We start from the raw sequence: 24,358 nt of genomic DNA, 5'->3' as shown, positions 1-24,358 counted from the left end.
TCCCGGTTAGGTCTATTCAGGTGTACTGGAGAGGAGGCTACGCCGGATAGTCGAACCTCGGATTCAGGAGGAACAGTGTGGTTTTCATCCTGGTCGTGGAACTGTGGACCAGCTCTATACTCTCGGCAGGGTCCTTGAGGGTGCATGGGAGTTTGCCCAACCAGTCTACATGTGCTTTGTGGACTTGGAGAAGGCATTCGACCGTGTCCCTCGGGAAGTCCTGTGGGGAGTGCTTGGAGAGTATGGGGTATCGGACTGTCTGATTGTGGCGGTCCGCTCCCTGTACGATCAGTGTCAGAGCTTGGTCCGCATTGCCGGCAGTAAATCGGACCCGTTACCAGTGAGGGTTGGACTCAAGGGGTACACAGGAGTACACACTATACACCTCTGTACATAGGGGGGGGACAAAGGTGGACAGGGTGAAAACCTTTAAATTCCTTGGGACCCACATCAGCGAGGACCTCACCTGGGATCACAACACCCAACAAACAATAAAGAAAGCCCAGCAGCGACTGTACTTCCTAAGAAGGCTGAGAAAATTTGGCATGCCATCCAAAATTCTCAGCAACTTCTATAGAAATACGGTTGAGAGTGTCCTTACAGCTCAATCACGGTCTGGTATAGAAACTGCATTGCTAAGGACAGGAAGGCACTCCAGCGAGTGATTAAAACTGCTCAGTACATATCAGGAGCAGCCTTCCCCTCACTACAGGGATGAGAATCAGTACCTCCAAGTCACACTGCTGATTGGCATTCTCAATTCCTTGGATATCTTTGTATACCCCTTTCCTATTTTATGCAGTTCAATTACCTTTTCTTGCAGATCCTTTGACAATTCTTTTGCCTTCCCCATGACTTAGAATACAAAAACATCTGTACAGCACTTAATGAAAGATGCAATGGTCTGTCAGTAGCCCAGAAACTCACTGACCTTTTATACACACACATTAATTACAAACAAACAGGTCACAGGTTAGGACTGGAACCTTGATTAGCCATTCAAACCTTTTTGTGTCAACTTTTGTGCATGTTATCAGATCAAAGTCACTGGGGTATGTAAACTTTTGATCAGGGTCATTTGGGTACTTTCTTTTATAATTTTGATTTAAAAAGAGTGAACACAGTTGTTTGCCAATAAATAGCTTCACACAACCATGCATGAGTGGAAGAAAGGTTTTTGTGTTATCATTCATATTCTTTGAAGAATGGCCAATAAATCATACATTCTCCCAGGGTATGTAAACTTATGAGCATGACTGTATATATATATATATATATATATATATATATATATATATATATATATATATACACACATTTATATACATACATACATATACAGTATATATATATATATATATATATATATATATATATATATATATATATATATATATATATATATATATATATATATATATATACACACACAGTGTATGTATGTATCATTTAACAGCTTTAATAATAACAGATTTGTTTTAAATGTATGCATACATTTTTTCAGCCTCTTTAAAGAAAACCATAGCAAAAAGACTCAATGATGTCATGGTAACCACGCCCATAACCACGCCCCCACCGCCAAAGTTATCTTGGCGGTTTAGGGTAAACCCTGTACTGTATACATAGATATACTTCTATCAGGGAAATGAAGACAACGAAGGTGTTTTAAAGCATTTTAAAAAGTATCAGCAAGTGATAATCCATCCCACCTCACAGGTGTGGCATGTCAAGATGCTGATTAATTGAAAGGTTGTTTTGTTTTTTTACTTGGCTTTTTGGTGTTTCTTTGTTGTTTCGTTTGCCATGCCCATATGGAACGTGATGAGGAAACAAAATACAAAGATGACAACCATGTAACCAAAAATTTAAGGTATGGGAAAATAGGGAAGCCATACACAGATCTCTGTCCTGGGTGCTCAAGACAATATGGATATGGCAGCAATAAATCAAATATCAATAATAAGGTAAGAACAATGAAATGCCAGCACCTTCCAAGCAATAATCTACCCTTGGCATGTCTCCCAAGCATTTTTTTAAGTTTTATTTAAAGTTGTACAATAGTATTATCTTAGCTTGTGCATTTTAAACAGTTATTTAAGGCTCTATAATGACAAGAGTTTGATACTGGAATGGATTCATCCACTTACATCAGGAGCAGAGTACATAATATGGTAAGGTCCTCTTTAACACGCAAAAACAGATTTTTTTTCAAAGCATATTTGATTGTCTTTTCACCTGTTTACTTTCTCTGCATTAGTACCGTATTCAAGAACAATTCATTCAACCTTTAAACTAACCATTTTTGAACATTTTAATTTTCTGGATTTTTCTCAAGCTGCGGTACGCATCTCACCGCACACTTGGAGAACAATTGCCTTCCAGGATTTCTGATGATAAATATTCCAGGAGCTTGTTTACATTATTGAGGTTTTTAGTTGGAATGTCCCGATCAACATTTTTGGCCTCACATCCGAGTCGATTTTGAGTCCCGAGTAGATATTTAGACAAATACAACCCCTGCTTAGTTATGGAATCAACAGCGTTGGATGATGCTTTTTGTTTGACCCCTTTCATGCGCTTTTTGATCTGGTGCGCCTTTTGTATGAGAATAGACACGCTCATGGGCATTGCACCCTATGGTCCAACAAATACCGTAATCAAGGACCTGTAAACAATCCAAAAAGTTTTTTATTTTTATTTTTTGAATTACACCTGAACTGCTTAGAATCAGGAATGTTCCAATTTTACGTATGTGGCAAATTTCTTTAACTCAATGTACTTTCTCTTTCACTCGCCTATCTATCAGTCTATCTATAAAAAGACTGTCTGATCCAGGTAGCAGACAGCGATATTCTTTTATTTCCCTCTCCTAGGTATCACTTATTTTGGCATCACGTTGTGGCTGAATGTAGCCGTTCACTCAGTCCCCTGCCATCTGTGCCTGTCTTTTGGATCAGTGCATATAAAAATAAAGTGTCATAATCTGTGTTTCTAATGTATGCAGAGTGTGATGATAAAACAGACAACACACAAGCAGGCTGCTTAAATCTTAAAACGCCAAACCGCTCTGGCAATTTATGACTCTCGTAGTGCATGTTTAAAAATAGCACAGAGACAATAACTAGGAAGATGGATGGCTATTTAAAAACTCTATTTGTAGATATTGCGCTTGCATACATATATATATATATATATATATATATATATATATATATATATATATATATATATATATATATATATATATATACATACATACATATATACATATATAACATATATATATATATATATATATATATATATATATATATATATATGTATACAGTATATATATATATATATATATATACAGGTATTTACATATATATATATATACATATACATATACATATATATACATATACATATACATATATATATATATATATATATATATATATATATATATATATATATATATATATATATATATATACACACACATATACATATATATGTAACATATATACATTTTATTTGATGCTGTTTTCCAAATGTTTGCTTGTTTTTGTTTTGTAATGTGCCTAGTGTGTTTTATCATGGTATGGTATGGTATTTATTGTCATTGCACAAGTACCACAAAACTTTGTTTTCAGCACAAACCTGTTCAAGATTAGACAAACAGTGTACAGAGTTACAGAACAGGAATGCTGATGGGTCGCCACAAGGCCCCGTAAAAGATGGGAAAAAGGTCAACGCTGGGGGAGGATGATTACAAAAATACAATCGAGACTGGGCTCTTAAGGAGGCCCAGTCTGGAGTGGGAAAAAGACTCCATGGCAAAGCACATATATGTACATATTACAACATACAACTCGAGACTTGCAACAGAGGGGAGAGGGTGGGGGCTACGGTGGCAGGCTGCAGCTCTTCTAGCGCTGCCCGGCCGTCCATCACTCCTAAGGGATTCAAGCCATCGAGGGCATTGGATGGGGGGTGGAGTATGTGTGTGTGTAAGCCTGCAGCGTGTCTCTGTTCCGTGACCTTGGTGTTCTTGCAGCCGCCAGTCAGTCTAAAGTCAACAACAACAGGTGTGTGTCCATGAAAGACAACAAGGGAGTTAGTTGTGTCTTCGCTGCACTGTCCTTTGGGAGAGTCTCGAAGCCAAGGAAACAATCCAAGTTAGAATGTTTTGCATGGGAGTGACTTTTTTTTTTTATTTTCACAGTAAATTGTCTATTACTGGTCCTCAAATTCCTCCTGCAGGGCAGACAGTCCAATGTTATCAAATCACAAGTGTCCACATCCTCCAATCATTTGTTGCAGCTTTGGGGTACTTTGAAGACTGCCAGCAACTTCCAATTTGTCGACAAACCAGAGCAACGCTTACTCCAATCAGTAGATGTCCTGGTGTCATAATTCCGAATAAGTGGATATTTTCACGTCCTTGACTGAAGGTTCGCCAGGCACGCGGCACTCCTCCCAAGAGTCTGTCGTGTGTCCAGCAACAACCGCTCCGTCAAGACAAGCAGGTTCCCCCAAACCCAAGATCTTATCAATTTCGTTGAGAGGCCAGTTACTTAGTTCCATTGTTTAGATTTGGAGAACAGTGCAAAAAGAGGCAACAAGAAAGTTAAGACAAGACAAGACAAGACAAAGAAGCAAGTAGGAGAGCTAAGGGAGAGAAAAGGGGAGCGTCCGCCCTCGATGAGTGCCAGTAATATATTACTGCCTTCGCACATGTCAATGTTTACGTTTGTAGGCACAATAAATCAACACAAAATCTGTTCTATACAGCAATGTTCACGGACTCTCGTATTTGGCTTGTTAGCTTCCCGTTGCAAGTGAGCAATGATGGTCGTGGTTGAGGGAAGAGTTGTTTGATGTTGGATGCTAGAAAATGTCCGATGCGTTGCAGCCGTCAGCCTTAATGCATTGTTGGAACTCCATAATTTTGTGCACGTCATGCCATGCACGTTTGCGAGACGAGCGGGTGAAATGTGTGGCCGCGTTTAGGGGGTGTGGCCGCGGTGTGGAGAGTGGCTGGATGTGAGGCTGAAGAGAGAAGGGCAGAGGTGTACGGGCGTATTTAGGGGTTAAAATGCATGCCTGTTGACAGGTCTGTTGGTCACTCTCTGGGTGGGAGTGTTACTAATGTCTTTTTAATACTTTTCTGTCTTTTTAATACTTTTCTTTTCCTTATATTTTCGTGATCGACTGGTAAGATCCCAAAGATCGACTGGTAGATCGCGATCAACGGGTTGGCGACTCCTGATCTAGTGTGAAACTATGTGTAAATGTTATTTACAAAAAGAATAAGCAGAGGAATAACACAGTTTTAGTTTAGATTATTTTATAAAAGCACTCCCTTAATTTTCAAGACAGTTTTTTTAAAATGGTTTATTATTTTTATTTTAAAGAAGAAAAAAAAAGGCAGAAGTGTTGTTTGTTTGGCTCATGTTTTCAAAATCTGTAACTCAATACCTAATAGATTGTTCTTAAAAAAGGATATGTTTTTGTGGAGGTTGCCCTCCAGTGGGTTCCTCGGACCACCAAACATTGCCACAAGAGGGTTACAACACTGTTTTATTTTTCCTCACAGCGTGCAAGTGTTCTGCTTTTCAGCAAAATATTTTTCTCGGTTTGTGTCTTGCTCTCTCTCTCTCGCCTCTTTCTCCAGCTTCCACTCCAATAACTCCCCCCTCCCGGATGCTGCCTTTTAACAGAGCGACAGGTGATTAGATAACCAGGCCCAGGTGGGCCACCTACGCACCTGTCGCTGATCTCGAAGCCGGTCCTGGCACACCCCGCTTCGCAGCAGGTCCGCAGGTCACGCCCCCCTCCACAGTTTTTTTTTAGCGGCCCCACATTTATTTGATGACTGCTTCAAGGCTCACTATTATACTATAATTATAATCATAACTAATCTGTTGATTGCTATGTTGCCTAACCTTCACCGTTGAATCTCTCCAAGTTTGTGTAAGTGACAGAAAGAAAAGCTCTGTTGTTTGGCATGAACTACTGATTTGCATGCATACATTGCTAGACCATGAATATAAGGCGATCCACCTAATTAGACATTTTTCTATGGGAAAAAAACAATTTTATGTCGAGTCAATACAGTTCCGTTCTTCTCCAGGATGCTTCGATGTTTACTTTTTTTGGGGTCATTAAGATCCTCAACTGTTTACCAATTGAATAAGCGCATGACACCTTTTAGTATTTTATATGCTAATGTACAAAATATTGCAGTTGGTGACTACTTAGTTTGTCATACAATGGTCAAATATTCATTTCAAAGGAGTTCAACTGTCAACATTACACTCAAATCGCCGGGCTTCCAACAGTAATAATCCTTACTTCTCCCTGATAGTCCAAATTGATCATGTCCCTGGTGCCGAGCTAGAGCCAAAGTTGACCAGAACAGAGCCGATGTGAGGACCTCACTAATAGGGGTGTCGGGGTTGGTCCGATATCAGAAAAAAAAACAATAATAATATCGCTATTGGCCAATGCGCAAAAGCCCGATACGGGTATGGTATTGGAAATGAAAAAGTTGTATCGGACAACCTCGATCACTAAACTATTCAACCTCTCCCGTGTTTATCTGAGTGTTTTAGCCTTGTTATGGACTGAAAATAAGCAAATTGTGGTGATTCCATTAGCTCTTGCTATCACAGATAAACAAATGTTTTGCCAATATTTGACTGTCAACTAATGACACAATCTAACTGAGGCTGTCAAAGTTAACACGATAATAACGCGTCAACTATAAGTTCCTTTGATGGCGCTAATTTTTTTAACGCGCGATTAACGCGCATGCGTCCTGACACTTTTTTGACTCTCGCCCCATTCCGTAGCGTGATAAAAATATAATGACGTTACATTATGGAATTCCGCCCTGTGATGAGGTGGCGACTTGTCCAGGGTGTACCCCGCCTACCGCCCGAATGCAGCTGAGATAGGCTGCAGCGACCCCCCGCGACCCCAAAAGGGACAAGCGGTAGAAAATGGATGGATGGATGGATTATGGAATTCCCATGTCTAAAACCATGGCAAGTCGTTCTCCGGACAAAACAAGACCATTTTATCTTCGATCGCCGTGAGACGACATCACTAGACCAACTGCCTACTGGCGCACTTGGCCCCTTGCAGAGAGGTGGAACTTCATTAATACACAGTTGAGTGCATTGATAACATAACATGTCAATTGTTACACTAACTGCTCCAGTAAGATGGAATAAAAGCTCAGCAAAAAAGAAAGAATGTAAGCAAGAAGTCAAGACTTAATTTTTATCAAAGACTTTCACGTCGTCAAATCATGCCAAGACACCTTTTCTCATACAAATCACACACTCAAATTCGGTCTTACTACCATAACAAAATGAAAACATGTCTTACATTGTGATCATGCTTTGTCAAAGACGTTTTGTAATGTAATCTGTGGCATTTCTACCTAAATAAGTGTTTTCTGGCAGATTGAAATGAAGTGTATATTATTTTACAACCTGTTCTGATTGATTGATTACAGAATGTTTAGCAGGCTGAATATTACATTTTAATAATAAATAGAGAAAGTCAAATCATTTTCACGCATCAATTTAAACAACATGTAATTAACAGAATATCAGAGGCATTTATTCAGGTAAATATTACAGATTACATTAACAAACTTTGACAATTAAAGCATGATAGTAACAATCCACCTTTTGTGTTATTAATGCACAAAACATGGTGTAGCTCCTCCTCTTAATGCAAGTGCTCCTACAGCAGGAATACAAATGATGTATTCCTAAAAAATATAAAATCTGGCAAGACACTTTTTTACTGACATTAAAAGCATGTTTAAAAAAAGTATAATGTTTATTAAAAAATCATTGAAGACACCTAATTGTCCAGTCATGTTTAAAAAAAAGAGGAAAATTATCTGTCCAGGGTACACTTATTGATGAAAAATTATTTCTGTGATTCATTTTGAGTTAATTGAACAATCTGCAATTAACCGCGATTAAATATGTTAATTCATTGACAGCCCCCCAGATTCGACTATGAAAATTCCTAGTGAAACATAGCCCTCATTGTTTTTGTCTTAATCAGAAAAACATGAATTATTGAAACATCACCGAGTTTTGTCGAGAGAACTTCCTGTAAGGTTAAACTATTAAGAAATAATGAATAATATTAAAATGAAATAATGAAACATATACTGTGTGTCAGAGTAGCTGGGGAAAGTAAGTCTAACACTTGTATTACTAATTTTAAGTGTTTTACCCACTTGCATTAGATGTTTCCCTCTTTTACAAAGAACAATAATTCAATACAACCCTGAGGATCCACCAAAACACTTGAGAATTACATGGAACACAAGAGAATATAGTTTTTTACCATTAGGTAATGCCATTCCCTCCTACGGAGTAATAAAAGGTTTAATTTTCTCTGAATGTCTCTTTGCTAATGTCAAACTGTGAGAAGTTCAATTATCTTAAAGAAAAGCAGGAGTACTATTGCTGACAATTAAAGTTGAATGTGGTGATCATTTTGTTTATGGGTAACACTGCTTAAAATAACTCATGGAAATTAGTAATTATTTAGATGAAAATAAATAAATTATGTTCCAATTAGGAGCAGTTGTGTGATTTTCTAAAGCGTCTGCTGTATGCTGCATGTGAATGTGTGATATTTAAAGGCACAACAGCTGCATTCAATCTGTGTAAGAAGTGATTGTGTTGCCCATTAATGAATGACAGGAAAACACAAAGCATTCACTGGCAAAAATGTTTGCCTTCACTTAGAAACGCTAATTATATCTGTTATGAAAGACATTAAACACTTCAGTTTCTTTCAGTGCTGCAAGGATTAAGTGAAATGACCGATACTGTACGTTTTTTTCTTGTGTGCAAGTCTGGCTGTGTTTTCCTTGTGTGTATTTATTGTTGTATGTGTGAGTGGGTGGATAGCTCACAGCAAATGAGTCAAACTCTAGGCCCGGGTTTGGCCTGTCACAAAAAAAAATAACAATAATATTGTAAAAACAATTAAAATAAGCTAAAATTTGTGATGCAATGACAAACAACCTGACAATTTGATAATGACTGGTCTGCTTGTCACAATGACGCCAAAATAATGTTTGCAGCAACATTTTTACACCATGAATTTTTTGTGTGGTGTCCTTACTTTTTCCACCAGGGGTCGTATACTAAAGATTGTTGGGGCCATTTTCAAAATAGTTTTATTTTGTACAAAAAAAGAAAAAATACTTCATATAATATATACTCAAAGACAAAAGTTAGGATCAGCTTTGTGTTATAAGTGACAAAAGTGTATTATTATTAGAATCAATTAAAATAAATCTCATTACATTACATTACGTCATCTTGCTCTATTTTTCACATTTTAATGTTGTTTTTTTACCTCTGTAATAATTGATAATACAAGCCCCAAAACCAGTGAAGTTAACACGTTGTGTAAAAACAGAATACAATGATTTGCAAATCCTTTTCAACTTATATTCATTTGAATAGACTGCAAAGACACGCTATTTAATGTTCGAACTGAGAAACTTCATTTTTTTTTGCAAATAATCATTAACTTAGAATTTAATGGCAGCAACACATTGCAACAAAGTTGGCACATGGGCATTTTTACCACTGTGTTACATGGCCTTTCCTTTTAACAACACTCAGTAAACGTTTGGGAACTGAGGAGACCAATTTTTGAAGCTTTTCAGGTAGGCCAGTCTAGTACCCGCACTCTTTTACTATGAAGCCACGCTGTTGTAACACGTGGCTTGGCATTGTCTTGCTGAAATAAGCAGGGGCGTCCATGATGACGTTGCTTGGGTGGCAACATATGTTGCCCCAAAACCCGTATTGAACTGTATTGAACTTCTGGCTGTTGGAATTCGGCCATATTATTTGCCAAGGGAGTTTACTTCTGTATTCTTCATTGGAGTGTATGTTCCTCCTTCTGCTGACGAAACTGCTGCTTGTGACACCATTCATGCCGCTGTTGCTAAGCAACAGACCAAACATCATGATGCTCTAATTCCCATTTCGGGTGACTTTAATCATGTTTCTTTGGACTCTGTTACCCATTTTCCATCAATATGTGCACTGTGCAACACGGGAAAATAAAACTCTGGACCTACTGTATGCTAATTCAAAAGATGCATACAGAGCCACTGCCCCAAACCCCCCCCCCCCCCCCCCCCCTCCCCTGGGACGGTCTGATCACAATCCAATCTGGTGCTTTTAACACCTCAATACGTTCCTGCTGTGAGGAGGCAGCCCATCTCAACTAAATCAGTGCAAATGAGGAGCATAGAGGCTAGCATAGCCTTACAAGATTGCTTTGAGACTACAGACTGGGAAGTACTCTGTAAGCCTCACGGGACAGATATTGACAGCATCACAGACTGCATCACTGACCACATCAATTTCTGTGAGGACTCCATCATCCCTACAAAAACTGTCCACCGTTACCCAAATAACAAGCCCTGGATCACCAGCCAGCTAAAGGTGCTGCTGAATAAAAAGAAACTAGCCTTCAGATCCGGTGATCGGGACGAGTTGAAGAGGATTCAGTGGCAGCTTACAGTTCAGCTACAAGAAGGGAAAGATGCCTATAGGAGGAAGCTTGAAGCTAAACTCCAACAGAACAACACTTGTGAGGTTTGGAAGGGAATGAAGACCATCACAGGCTTCAACAATAAAGCCAAACTGCTGGAAGGGGGTGTAGCTAGAGCCAACGAGCTGAATTTGTTTTTCAATAGATTTAGCAGTGCGCCCCTTAATGGCCCTCCCCCCACTACTCCTGTTCTCACACCTCCCCTGAACTTCAATACACAAACTCTTTTTTTATTTATAAATAGTTGATTTATATAGGCTAGTAAGGTAAAGTTTTGTACCTGACAAGTTTCGGCTATCTTGCTTCTGCTTCTTACTAGCCTATATAAATCAACTATTTATAAATACACATTAGTAGGCTAAATGAACCTCTTTAACATAATACACAAACTCCTTCTCTTTAACCTGCCACAGCCGTTTCTTTCCCCCTCCCCCATCCCCCACTTCCACCCCCACTGAGAAAGCCAGCCCGGTGTGTCTGACACCTGGACATGTAAAACGGCAGCTGGAGAGAGTCAATCCAGCTAAGTCAGCAGGCCCTGACCGAGTCAACATCTGGGTCCTGAAGATTTGCGCTGTTCAGCTTACTGGGATCCTGCACTTCATCTTCAACCTGAGTCTGAAGCTAGAACAGATACCAGTGCTATGGAAAACATCCTGCATAGTGCCGGTGTCCAAGAAGCCCATCCCATCGGGCTCGAATGACTTCAGACCTGTTGCCCTGACGTCCCAGGTCATGAAGGTCCTCGAGAGACTTGTGCTGGATCAGCTGAGACCACTGGTGGCTCCTTCCCTGGATCCTCTACAGTTTGCATATCAGCCCCATGTAGGAGTGGATGATGCTGTTATCTACCTGCTGCATCATGCTCACTCTCACCTGGATGGTGGGAAGGGCACTGTGAGGATCATGTTTTTTATTTCTCCAGTGCCTTTAACACCATTGAGCCAATTCTGATGAGTGACAAGTTGCTCAGGATGTGTGTCAGTTCATCCATTGTCTCCTGGATCACTGATTACTTGTCTGACAGGCCCCAGTTTGTGCGACTGGGGAGCTCTCTGTTGTATACTGTGGTCAGTGGTGTAGGTGCTCCACAGGGGACTGTCCTGTCTCCTTTCCTGTTCACCCTGTACACCTCAGACTTCCAGTATAGTTCCAGGTCCTGCCGCCTGCAGAAATACTCTGACGACTCTGCTGTGGTCAGGTGTATCAGAGAGAGACAGGAATTGGAGTACAGGACACTGATCGCTGACTTTGTGGAGTGGTCTCAGGCGAACCATCTGGTTCTTAATGTGGACAAGACCAAGGAGCTGGTCATCGACTTCAGGAAGAGAGTGACCCCAGTGGAGCCCATCAAGATCCAGGGCCGGGTGGTGGCATTAGTGGAGCAGTATAAGTACCTGGGAGTCCATTTGAACAGCAGACTGGACTGGAAGGACAACTGCAAAGCTGTTTACAAGAAGGGCATGAGCAGACTCTTTTTCCTGAGGAAGCTTAGGTCCTTTAATGTGTGCAGCAAGCTGTTGGAGATATTTTATCAGTCTGTTGTGGCCAGTGCACTGTATTTTGCAGTGGTTGGTTGGGGGATAAGCACCAGCAAAAGGGACTCAAACCGGATTGATAAACTGATCCGGAAAGCCGGCCAAACTATTGGCACGCAGTTGGAGGCGTTTGTGTCAGTGAGGGACAGGAGGACACTGGACAAACTGCTGGCCATCATGGACAATCCTGCCCACCCACTCCACCTGATTATTAAGGGACAGCGGAGCTCATACTCCAACAGGCTCCTCCAGCTTTCTTCCCGCACTGTGCGATTCAAGAACTCCTTCATTCCACACTCCATCCAGCTGTATAATCACTCGCCATACAGCAATAGATGATATCTGCCTATTACCTGACACCAGACATGTTAGCTACTTCTCTTTGTTTCTAATGTCTATTTTCTATTTTCTGCTGGATCTACTCTCTATTTTATGCTGCTGCTGTCACATATACTGTATATACTGTAATATTGTACATGGTCATTGGCATTTGTAACGCGTTACTGTAACGCTGTTAGTTTCGGCGGTAGCTAGTAATCTAACGCGTTATTTTATATATTCAGTAACTCAGTTACCGTTACTACATGATGCGTTACTGCGTTATTTTTTATGTAGTATCGGCTAGAAACAGAAGATCTGAGTGTGTTTTATTGCAGCGCTGCAGTGGAAAAGAAGAGGCGTGCTTTGTGTGGGTGGAGGCGGGGGGGACTCCCATACCATAGTTGAGGAGACGTCCCTCCAGGGCCTATGTACTTCGGGGCTAACAACCTTCACTTTACCCGGAAGTGGGTCTTTACAGCTGAGGGCGAATGACGAGGCCGGCGGTTTGTTGCAACTTTGTGACTTCATTGGACGCAGCCATCCACCAAGCTAGAGCACCTGCACGCACTCACTGTTGCCGGTCCCTCACTTCTCTCGCCCACTCACTCACTGAAGTCACTCACCTCACATGCTGTCATATCTTAAAAGGCCACACACACACACACACACACACACACACACACACACACACACACACACACACACACACACACACACACACACACACACACACACACACACACACACACACACATACACACACACACACACACACACACGCTACTCTCATAACAACTAACAAGACATCATGGTGAAGCCAGAAGTCGAGTGTCTTAACATTCTCACTACTTTTCTTTTGTCGAGCACAAAGAAAAGAACATTTTAGTTCAATGTAAGTTGTGTCTAGGATCAAAGATCCTATCTACTTAAAGTTAAAGTTAAAGTGCCATTATGTTGCAGCTATTTAAAATACTTTTGTCAATTTGTTCTGGCCTGAAATAAATTGGCCCTTTGAAACCTATCTTTGTGTTTGTGTGTTGTATGTAGACCACATTGCTTAGCAGAGTTCAGTGATGCAAATGCATGTCAAGTTGATCAACAGATTGTATTATTCTCCAGTGCAACAACAGTACTGAAATGAAGGCTAAAAGGGCATTAATGGGAGCCTTAAAAAAAAAAAGGGGGAAAAAAAGAAGTAACTAAATAGTTACTTTTCACAGTAACGCATTACTTTTTGGTGTAAATAACTGAGTTAGTAACTGAGTTACTTTTCAAATAAAGTAACTAGTAACTGTAACTAGTTACTGGTTTTCAGTAACGAACCCAACACTGGTCATTGGTATATATTGTATATATGTTATAGACATAATATAATATATCTGTATATATAATATTCTGTACACATATTATGTGTATATTCGTATATATGTTAGATTTTTTTTTTTATCGCTATATTAGTCTATTTATACCTGCATTGTCCTTTCCATCCTTACACTTTCCATCATTGTAACTGAGCTGCTGTGTTGAACAATTTCCCTTGTGGATCATTAAAGTTTGTCTAAGTCTAAGTCTAAGTATGTACCTTTCAGCATTAATGGCGCCTTAACAGATGTGTAAGTTACCCATGCCATTGGCACTAATACACCCCCATACATTCACAGATGCTGGCTTTTGAACTTTGCGCCTATAACAATCCGGATGGTTCTTTTCCTCTTTGTTCCGGAGGACACGACGTCCACAGTTTTCAAATACAATTACAAATACATTTTTTAAATGTGGACTCGTCAGACCACAGAACACTTTTATCAGTCCATCTTAGATGAGCTCGGGCCCAGCGAAGCCGGCGGCGTTTCTGGGTGTTGTTGATAAATGGCTTTGGCTTTGCATAGTAGTTTTAACTTGCACTTACAGATGTAGCGACAAACTGTAGTTACTGACAGTGGTTTTCTGAAGTGTTCCTGAGCCCATGTGGTGATATCCTTTACACACTAATGTCACTTTTTGATGCAGTACCACATGAAGGATCCAAGGTCACGGGCATTCAATGTTGGTTTTCGGCCTTGCAGTGATTTCTCCAGATTCTCTGAACCTTTTGATGATACTACGGACTGTAGATGGTGAAATCCCTAAATTCCTTGTAATAGCTGGTTGAGAAATGTTGTTCTTAAACTGTTCGACAATTTTCTCACACATTTGTTCGCAAAGTGGTGACCCTCGCCCCATCCTTGTTTGTGAATGACTGAGCATTTCATGCAAGCTGCTTTTATACCCAATCAAGGCACCCACCTGTTCCCAATTAGCCTGTTCAGATTTGGGATTTATCAAATAAGTGTTTGATGAGCATTCCTCCACTTTCTCAGTCTTTTTTGCCAATTGTGCCAGCTTTTTTGAAACACATTGCAGGCAACAAATTCAAAATGAGCTAATATTTGCAAAAAATAAAGTTTTCCAGTTCCAACATGAATTATCTTGTCTTTGCAGTCTATTCAATTGAATATAAGTTGAAAAGGATTCGCAAATCAATGTATTCTGTTTTTATTTACGATTTACACAACGTGCCAACTTTACTGGTTTTTTGGTTTTGTAGTACACTTTGTCACCCATTCCACAAAGTTACTATGTCGCTTTAACTAATATCTACAACAGCTGTGTCCGAGTGTTTACAGGCTAAAGATTGTACTTGCGTGAAATATGCCTTCAAAAGGGATGCATGCTCAGGGAGACGCAGCACATTTCCATATTCCTTGTTAGACACATGCAAGAGTTGCATGAATTCCAAGAGAGTGCGTGTCTTGCCAGAACACCGGCTCCAAATTGAGAAAAAGTTGCAAGTGCGAAGCCGCTTCTCAGACACTAATCGTCACCACAGACGATAAACTTAGTTTCTTCCAAGTACTAGGACTAGGAGTAGAGGAAAACAAATGGCTATGCATGCTACCTACACACACCGAGCAGGACGACACAAGAAGCTAACTGCTAAGTAAAGGAGAACTGATCGTTCCATATATTATCAATACCTACCATAGTATCAGTATACAAACAATACTAAAGGGATGACATCTTTTTCTTATCTTTTTGGTCATTTTTGTTCACGTTTACAAAGTCGTGAAGTAGGTCTCTGGATACAGGAAGGCGTTGAGTGCAAAACCAAATGATTTAAACGGGAGCCAATAGTAGTTTTTACTTTTGTTTACTTATTCTGCACTAGCAACTTCATTTTGTCAAAACAACTTTTATGTAGCATTCAATATCAAACATTTAATATGTTGTCTGATTTACAAAAATAGTAGCAAATTATGAATTCAAATAGATGAGCTTTATAAAAATGTGTGGTTGTGTTTACTTTAGTTACATTTTCAGGAACTCCAAATCGGATCAGATCAGAGACCTAAAATGTTCATCGGGACAGCCCAACTCTTCATGTTTAATTGTTAGCAGTGGTTGATTGTGAACTCAATTGTTGTATTTTCACCTTATTAAATGAGTTATTAAACATTATGCTTACTATAATTAGTTATTACAATTACATGATAGTTAAGGGATAAAACATACAGTATCCGTATGGCCCCATCCGTCACGGTTTACCTGACACATGAAACGTGACAAATTGGGTGGGTGCACTATCATTTTTAGCCGCTGAATATCTTAAAATGCGTTTAGTGGCAAATCCAACTTTGACCACAGCATCAGTTGTGATATAGAACGGCGCCTTCCAGCGTTTTGCAAAATGATTCTCACCCCGCCTTCATCTCACGCGAGATCCGCCCAGGAATGGGGCCATTTCAATCCCTTCCCTACTGTTCATTATTAACATTGAAAACCCCAAATTATGATTGGAAAGGTAATATTTTGTACACAGTATATCGTCTCTCTATAGGATCAAGATATGTGTGTCTTGCCTACACTCGAGCATGGTGGTGGTGTGTATGAGTGCTGCCAGCACTGGAGAGCTGCTGTTCATGGATTCTAACCAGTGGCATTCTGAAGCGGAGCATTAACCTCTGACTACTAAGAAGATGCAATAAATTGCTGAAATGTGAGCGGTGTACTCACATTTGTGAGATAATATAGTTAATGAATGTCAAGGTGTTCCTAATGTTGTGGGCTTGAGTGTGTGTACAACATCCCTATATGCTGCTTGCTTTATTAAAGACTTTATTAGATCACACCACGGGGGCTTCACTCTGAAATTGCTTTCCAGCGATCAGCACATGACTTCGGGAGTAACTGAACCTAATTACAACGTTAGGGAAGAAAAACAAATCAATATAAATGAAATACCAAAAGGTTTATAATCCAGAACAGGTTTGTTTATGTGCCATTACTTGAAACGTAAGGTTGGGAAATACAAAACAACGTAAAGTAAGACAACCCTCTCATTTGTCATAAAGAGTTTTTATATAGATGAAGCTGACACCAACCTCGGCCTTGATCTTGTTGTCTCCGAAGCAGAGGTGTTGGAGGTACGCCGCAGCATTGGACTGCACAGATGGGAACTGGTGCTGCAGCATCTGGATCACCTCTGGCAGCTCGGGATCTCTCCAGCCAAACTCTCTGCACAGACAGGACAGATGGAGACATTTTGATTCCTTGGGAGCTTTAATAAAGCGTCCTGCAGCTGATATCACCGGCGGGAAGACAAATAAAATCTCTACTCATCAGGAAGAAATCCAGACAAACAGGTAAAATGACAGCGTACGGATGACTGAGATTTAGGACGGTCAAAATACTCTTTATGCTGTCTTCAGCTGGAGAGCCATTCTGACAGGCTCAGGAACACTAACAGAAAAATGAATGAAAAACGATGCAAATCGCTTAATAAAATTCCAATTTGCCAAAACATGACTGGTTTCGCAAATCACTAGAGAAGCGGAAGTGAAAGAAGATGAGGCCACAAAGTTAGCGGCACCCAAAACAATTATGTTTTTGTTTTTTTTACTGGGAAATGAATTGTGGAGAAACCTAAAACAGCCATAATGTTTATTTATTTAGTTATTTATTTTTGACAAACATGGTGTAAAACACTTTCAGGCCCTGAATATTCATGGGTGGCAGAGGAAAATAAATAAATACAAGAATAAAAAAATATCAAATACAAAAAATGTAAACAAATAAATAAATAGAAAATGAATATATCAAATAAAATCAAACACATTTTAATTCACGATGGTATCTGACCCTCCGTGACTACCGAGGAGAATTCTGTTCCAGAATCAAATGCACTTTATGACCCCTGCTATATTGAATATTAGGTTATATTGTACAGAGAAGGCCATAATTGGTTTCTACTATACCCTACTTTGTTCTGTTTTAATGTAGTAGAGCTTGGAACGTGTCATAGTTGCGCTGGTCGTGACCCCAGAATGCAGAGACGGTAGGCGAAAAAAAGGTAAAATGTATTTATTAACAACAATAAAGAAATAGTGCAGTAGGAAAGTACACAGGACATATAGGGAAAGCATGCATGTTTAGCTACAAAACAAAACAAAAGCACACAATGATCTAACCAGAAACAGATGTGAAGAGGCACGCGCTCAGACAGATTAAGTAGCGACAAAAGGAGGTAAACAGGAAATGTAAACAAAAATAAGGGCGATGGACAGGAAATAAGATCATATACCAGGGAATAATACATGTCATGAAAGACCATGACACTACTTTCTAATTTAAAAAAAAAGAGAACTGTAAGTAATCAATTTCAGGGTCAAACGAGAATGCTCCAGCTCACAAGCTTTTTGTGTCTTGGTTGTTAAGCCTTAGGTGTGAGCTAAAATTCTGGTATTGAGGCTTCTAGCTGGCTTTGCAAATGTCACAGTGAACCTTGTGATATCCGCCCAAAGCGTCTGGTGGGTCACTCACTAGCTTGTTAGCTAGAAGCTAGCATGACATAACTTTGTTTATCCAAGCATGAGGATGGGGAAAGTACGTGTGAAGGACAGTGGTGAAAAGAAATGGAGAATATTAATTGAATTAAAGAAAGAAATCATAAAAAAAAAAAAAAAAAAAAAACATGACCCAGGTGCACCTTGCACCTGTAGTTGTCATGTCTGTGTTAATCATGTTTTTGTTTTGCTTGGTTTTTGGACTCTTTTTTTAGTTCCTGGTTTCACTTCCTTGTTTTGTTTGGTTTCCATGGTCACCCATTAGTTTTCACCTGTCATGTCACGCACCTGTTTCACGTTTTGAGTCACGCACCTGTTGTTAATCATGTCTGTGTTATTTAAGTCCATTGTTTTTCTGTTGTTCGTCCTGGCGACCTCGCACTTTTTCATCCCTCCACTTCATGTCATGTCACAGTTCTTTGCCAAGTAAGTTTTGTTCATTTGTGCCACAGTTAGTGTTTTTCTTTTATTGTTCATAGTTTCTGCCTTTGTGCAAGTTTTGTGTTTATACCCAAGTTTTGTATTTCCGCCTTGGTGCGCGCCTTTTGTTTCCATAGTCAAGTTTTTACCTCTGCTGTGAGCGCTTTTTGTTTGTTCCTTTTTTTTATTGTTAAAATTAAACATGTATTTAAATTCACGTCTTGCACGCGCCAATTTTCCGTTGCACCACACTGAATCAGAAAGACTTGGATGTTAAAATAATATCTCAACGGCAAACATTTTTCAATGAAAATATGGATGACCTGCTGATAGTGTGTTTGACAGAGAAGCAGCAAAAAGGAGATACTGTAGAAGTTTGCTCTACAAGGTTAATGTTAATGCTGTACATTATTATTATATTACTTTATAAAACTTCTGTAGTTGTTTGTCCTCCATTATACTGCAACATTTATCGTGCAATATTCCTTATCAAAAAGTTTGTGTTTCTAATAAAAAAGCATGTCAAATGTTATAAATGCCCAGGTTTTCGAGACCCAGAATAGAATCATAGATTTTCAATTAATTTTAATGGGATTCAAAATACGATTATGTTGTGCTACGAGCTCCTACACAGAACTAATTAAACTTATAAGCAAGTTACAACTGTATAACGAGTTCTACCTCTGTATGTGCTTTAAAATGTTGATGATGCTACACAGGTGTTGGTGTGAAACTCATATGTCTTGCACTTGCTGTCCTGTAATGAACTCATCAGCACTATTCATGCTGGTTAAGCAGTTTGCTGCAGTCCTTACCACCATAAAAAACATTGGTTATTTTGCTGCTGTGTTGTGCAATATTTAATAAAAAAAAAAAAGTAGTACTGTATAAAAAAAGTTTGGTAACACTTTAGTATGGGGAACACATTCACCATTAATTAGTTGCTTATTAACATGCAAATTAGTAACATATTGGCTCTTGAAAAGTGAATAATTAAGCATGCATTATTATACAACCAGTAAGCCATTAACTAAGAGTCTTACCTCAATAACCTCAGAATTATTGCTTATTAGTAACCCTAACCCTAACCCTTATATCAGGGGTGTCAAACTCAAATACAGAGTGGGCCAAAATTTTAAACTGAACAAAGCCGCGGGTCAAGGTTGAACAAATTAACCTTTTAATAGGGACCCAAACAAGTTTTGCATTGAATATTGAACAAGCAAGGCTTATATAACTTTATAGTGACATGCAAAATCGAGTTTCAAATAATAATAATACAAAAATATCAATGGCATATAAATAAATAAATGATAAATGGGTTGTACTTGTATAGCGCTTTTCTACCTTCAAGGTACTCAAAGCGCATTTGACAGTATTTCCACATTTACCCATTCACACACACATTGACGGGGGGAGCTGCCATGCAAGGCGCTAACCAGCAGCCATCAGAGGCAAAGGGTGAAGTGTCTTGCCCAAGGACACAACGGACGTGACTAGGAAGGTAGAAGGTGGGAATTGAACCCCAGTAACCAGCAACACTCCGATTGCTGGCACAGCCACTCTACCAACTTCGCCACGCCGTCCCTATCAAATACAATTTAAATAAAAATTGAATGCCTCTTTTCTATTTGCAGCCTTCTGAGGTAAATATCAACATTAACCTTCACTAAGTCTTTTTCCACAGGCTAATAAATTTGAAAATAAAATAACAATGAATAAACCAACCATTCAGGACTTAAAACTGCTCAGTTTGCAACACACTGATCTAATCTGATGTGCCCAAGCCAGATACCTGGCATCTTTTCTTGGATGCTAGTTCATTAATGTCGGGGCTCAGGCTTTGAGCTGAGGCAACCTTCATTTTTGAACGAAGGTGTTCATCAGTCATTATGCCTTTAACGTCCTCTACGAGCTGTCGTCACGTCCGCTTTTCATCCATTCTAACAACGTGCCGGCCTAGTCACAAGATATATGCAGCTTCTGCACGCACACACACACGTGAATGCAACGCATACTTGATCCACAGCGATACAGGTTACACTGAGGGTGGCCGTATAAACACTGTTAGAAATATACAAATATACGCCAAACTGTTAGTTCACACCAAACAAGAATGACAAACACATTTTGGGAGAACATCCGCACCGTAACACAACATAAACACAACAGAACAAATACCCAGAATCCCATGCAGCCCTAACTCTTCCTGGCTACAATATACACCCCCGCTACCACCAACCCCCCCCCCCCCCCCCCCCCCCCCCCCCCCCCCCCCGTGCGTCGGTTGAGGGGGGTGGGTTTGGTGGTAGCGGGGGTGTATATTGTAGCCAGGAAGAGTTAGGGCTGCATGGGATTCTGGGTATTTGTTCTGTTGTGTTTATGTTGTGTTACGGTGCGGATGTTCTCCCGAAATGTGTTTGTCATTCTTGTTTGGTGTGGATTCACAGTCTGGCATATATTTCTAACAGTGTTTATACGGCCACCCTCAGTGTAACCTGTATCGCTGTGGATCAAGTATGCGTTGCATTCACGTGTGTGTGCGTGCAAAAGCCGCACATTTTATGTGACTGGGCCAGCACTCGTTGGACTGGGTGAAAAGCAGACGGGACGATTTTCGGGAAGGGCACTGAAATTTGGGAGTCTCCCGGGAGGGTTGGCAAGTATGAGAATTTGCGGTGAATGCGGTTACCGCGGCACCGCTGCTGTATATAATCGGTGTTACCGCGGCACCGCCGCTGTGTATAATCGGCGGGCCAGCGGGCCAGCTCTAATGTTAATTTGATATCGCCTCAAGGGCCAAGTGAAATTACACAGCGGGCCAATTTTGGCCCGTGGGGCAAAGTTTGACACCCATGCCTTACAGTATACGTTCCCTTAGTGTCCACTTAACTCTAAATGAAGTCTTTGTTACTTTAATAAGCAACTAATTAATGGTGAATATGTTCCCCATTCTAAAGTCAAGTGTTACCAAAAGTTTTAAAGCCTCGCTCCAATTATGGCCACTTCCAATTAGTTTCCCTTTTACAGTACAACCTCGATTTACGAAGCCATTATTGTTTTGAATTACAAACCTAAGAATGACCAAAATTTGCTTTGGTGTACAAACTCTGTCTCAGTGTGCAAACGTTTTATCTATCGATTGTGTGTCTCGCGGCAGAGTCATTTTGTGCCCCGCAACTGATCTCCAAAATGGCGGCGCATGGGAATGCTGCGGCTATGCTAACGCTCTTGGGAGTGTAGAGCGATTTGGCAAAAAACACCCGTCATTTCTGTCAATTTCATGGCTGGCTCAAAGCGTGAACACTCTGTGATCACATACGACCGACAGACAATTCTGGATGTGGATGGATCGGGTCGTTATAGACTGAAAGATGCATGTACGGTGGACCTCCTCGCTAGCATGGGAATACTTCGTGGGCTACATCGAGCGGCCTTTGTAGCAGCGGAGTCATGTGCTAGCGGTGACCGCCAATGGAGACGACATAAGCGGTGCGAGCGGAAGCAGAAGCGGGGATGCCGAGCTGGGCTAACAACAAAGAGAAAAGCTAACCAAAGAAGCGTGGAGTCTCCGGGTAAGAAGCCATTTAAACTAGAACTAGCCGGCGTCAGGCTGGATAATCCCTGCACACATAGCAATTCTCTTAGAATAAAACACAACTCACATAATGTTTTTTCTTTTGTGACCGTGTCAGAGGCAGACATACATTGTACTGAGGTAGCTAACTATGATGCGTTCAGTTTATCGCAACATCAAGCAAACAATCTGAATATCCCTGTCGTATCAATTCCTAGATATGGTCGAAACTATTTAAAGTGCAATACGCATAATAAACGCAACATTATTAATATTGCTACTTCGGATAATTTCAACAAACAATCCTCAAAACAGCCCACTACCTATAATATGGGCTTTTTAAACATAAGATCATTATCTTCCAAAACGTTATTAGTTAATGAAATCATTAGAGACAACAAACTTGACGTCGTTGGTCTCGCCGAGACCTGGCTCAAACCAGACGATTTTTTTGTGCTAAATGAGGCATCTCCTCCTAACTATACCAATACACATGTTGCCCGACCTCTTAAAAGGGGAGGGGGTGTCGCATTAATATACAATGAAAACTATAATCTTACACCTAACCTAAATAATAAAAATAACTCGTTTGAGGTGCTCACTTTGAGGTTTGTCACACCGCTGCCTCTCCACCTGGCTGTTATCTACCGCCCCCCCTGGGCCCTATTCGGACTTCATCAGTGAATTCTCAGAGTTTGTTGCTGATCTAGTGACGCACGCCGACAATATAATCATAATGGGGGACTTTAATATCCATATGAATACCCCATCGGACCCTCCATGCGTGGCGCTCCAGACTATAATTGATAGCTATGGTCTTACACAAATAATAAATGAACGGTAATACGATAGATCGAGTGCTTGTCAGGGGTGTCACCACCTCTAAAGTTACGATACTCCCATACACTAAAGTAATGTCCGATCATTACCTTATAAAATTCGAAGTTCTGACTCATTGTCAACAAACTAATAATAATAATAATAACTACTATAGCAGCCGCAACATTAATGCTGCCACAACGACGACTCTTACTGACCTACTGCCTTCGGTAATGGCACCATTCCCAAATTATGTGGGCTCTATTGATAACCTCACTAACAACTTTAATGACGCCCTGCGCGACACCATTGATATTGTAGCACCGCTAAAGCTAAAAAGGGCCCCTAAAAGGCGTACCCCATGGTTTACAGGAGAAACTAAAGCCCAGAAATTATCATGTTGAAAGCTGGAACGCAAATGGCGTGCGACTAAACTTGAGGTTTTCCATAAAGCATGGTGTGATAGTTTAATAACTTATAAACGCATGCTTACCTCAGCTAAAGCTAAATATTACTCAAATCTCATCCACCTCAACAAAAATGATCCTAAATTTCTGTTTAGTACAGTAGCATCGCTAACCCAACAAGGGACTCCTCCCAGTAGCTCCACCCACTCAGCAGATGACTTTATGAATTTCTTTAATAAGAAAATTGAAGTCATTAGAAAAGAGATTAAAGACAATGCATCTCAGCTACAACTGGGTTCTATTAACACAGATACGACTGTATATACGACGGATACCGCCCTCCAAAACAGTTTCTCTCTCTTTGATGAAATAACATTGGAGGAATTGTCAAAATGTGTAAATGGGACAAAACAAACAACATGTTTACTTGACCCAATTCCTGGGAAACTTATCAAGGAGCTTTTTGTATTACTAGGTCCATCAGTGTTAAATATTATAAACTTATCACTTTCCTCTGGCACTGTTCCCCTAGCACAGGGGTCGGCAACCCGCGGCTCCGGAGCCGCATGCGGCTCCTTGACCACTCTGATGCGGCTCAGCTACATACATGCCGACCCCCCCGATTTTCCCAGGAGACTTATTGATCTCAGTGTCTCTCATAGATTACTCCCAGGGAAAAAATAATCCTATTTACACTCTAATTATTAAATAAATGTCCTTGTTTTTATTCCCAACATTGATGCACTTCAAGATGTTCTGTTCTTTCAATTTGCAGAGCAAATAAAC

General features: G+C 40.2%; 1 protein-coding gene across 5 annotated transcripts in view; it reads right to left on the bottom strand.

Annotated features, from left to right (window-relative positions):
* Positions 1-24,358, bottom strand: part of ctnnd2a (catenin (cadherin-associated protein), delta 2a) — a 726,237-nt gene that overhangs the window by 198,874 nt on the left and 503,005 nt on the right. For all 5 annotated transcript variants that reach the window (XM_062021144.1, XM_062021148.1, XM_062021145.1 and 2 more), the window contains exon 13: positions 16,889-17,021. In XM_062021144.1, the coding sequence (XP_061877128.1) occupies positions 16,889-17,021 (133 nt within the window). The remainder of the gene's footprint in view (positions 1-16,888; positions 17,022-24,358) is intronic.

The sequence above is a fragment of the Entelurus aequoreus genome, linkage group LG15 (genome assembly GCF_033978785.1).
Source record: "Entelurus aequoreus isolate RoL-2023_Sb linkage group LG15, RoL_Eaeq_v1.1, whole genome shotgun sequence".
NCBI classification, from domain to species: domain Eukaryota; kingdom Metazoa; phylum Chordata; class Actinopteri; order Syngnathiformes; family Syngnathidae; genus Entelurus; species Entelurus aequoreus.
The sequence above is the reverse complement of the archived record's forward strand: the minus strand, read 5'-3'. Positions and strand labels throughout refer to the sequence as shown.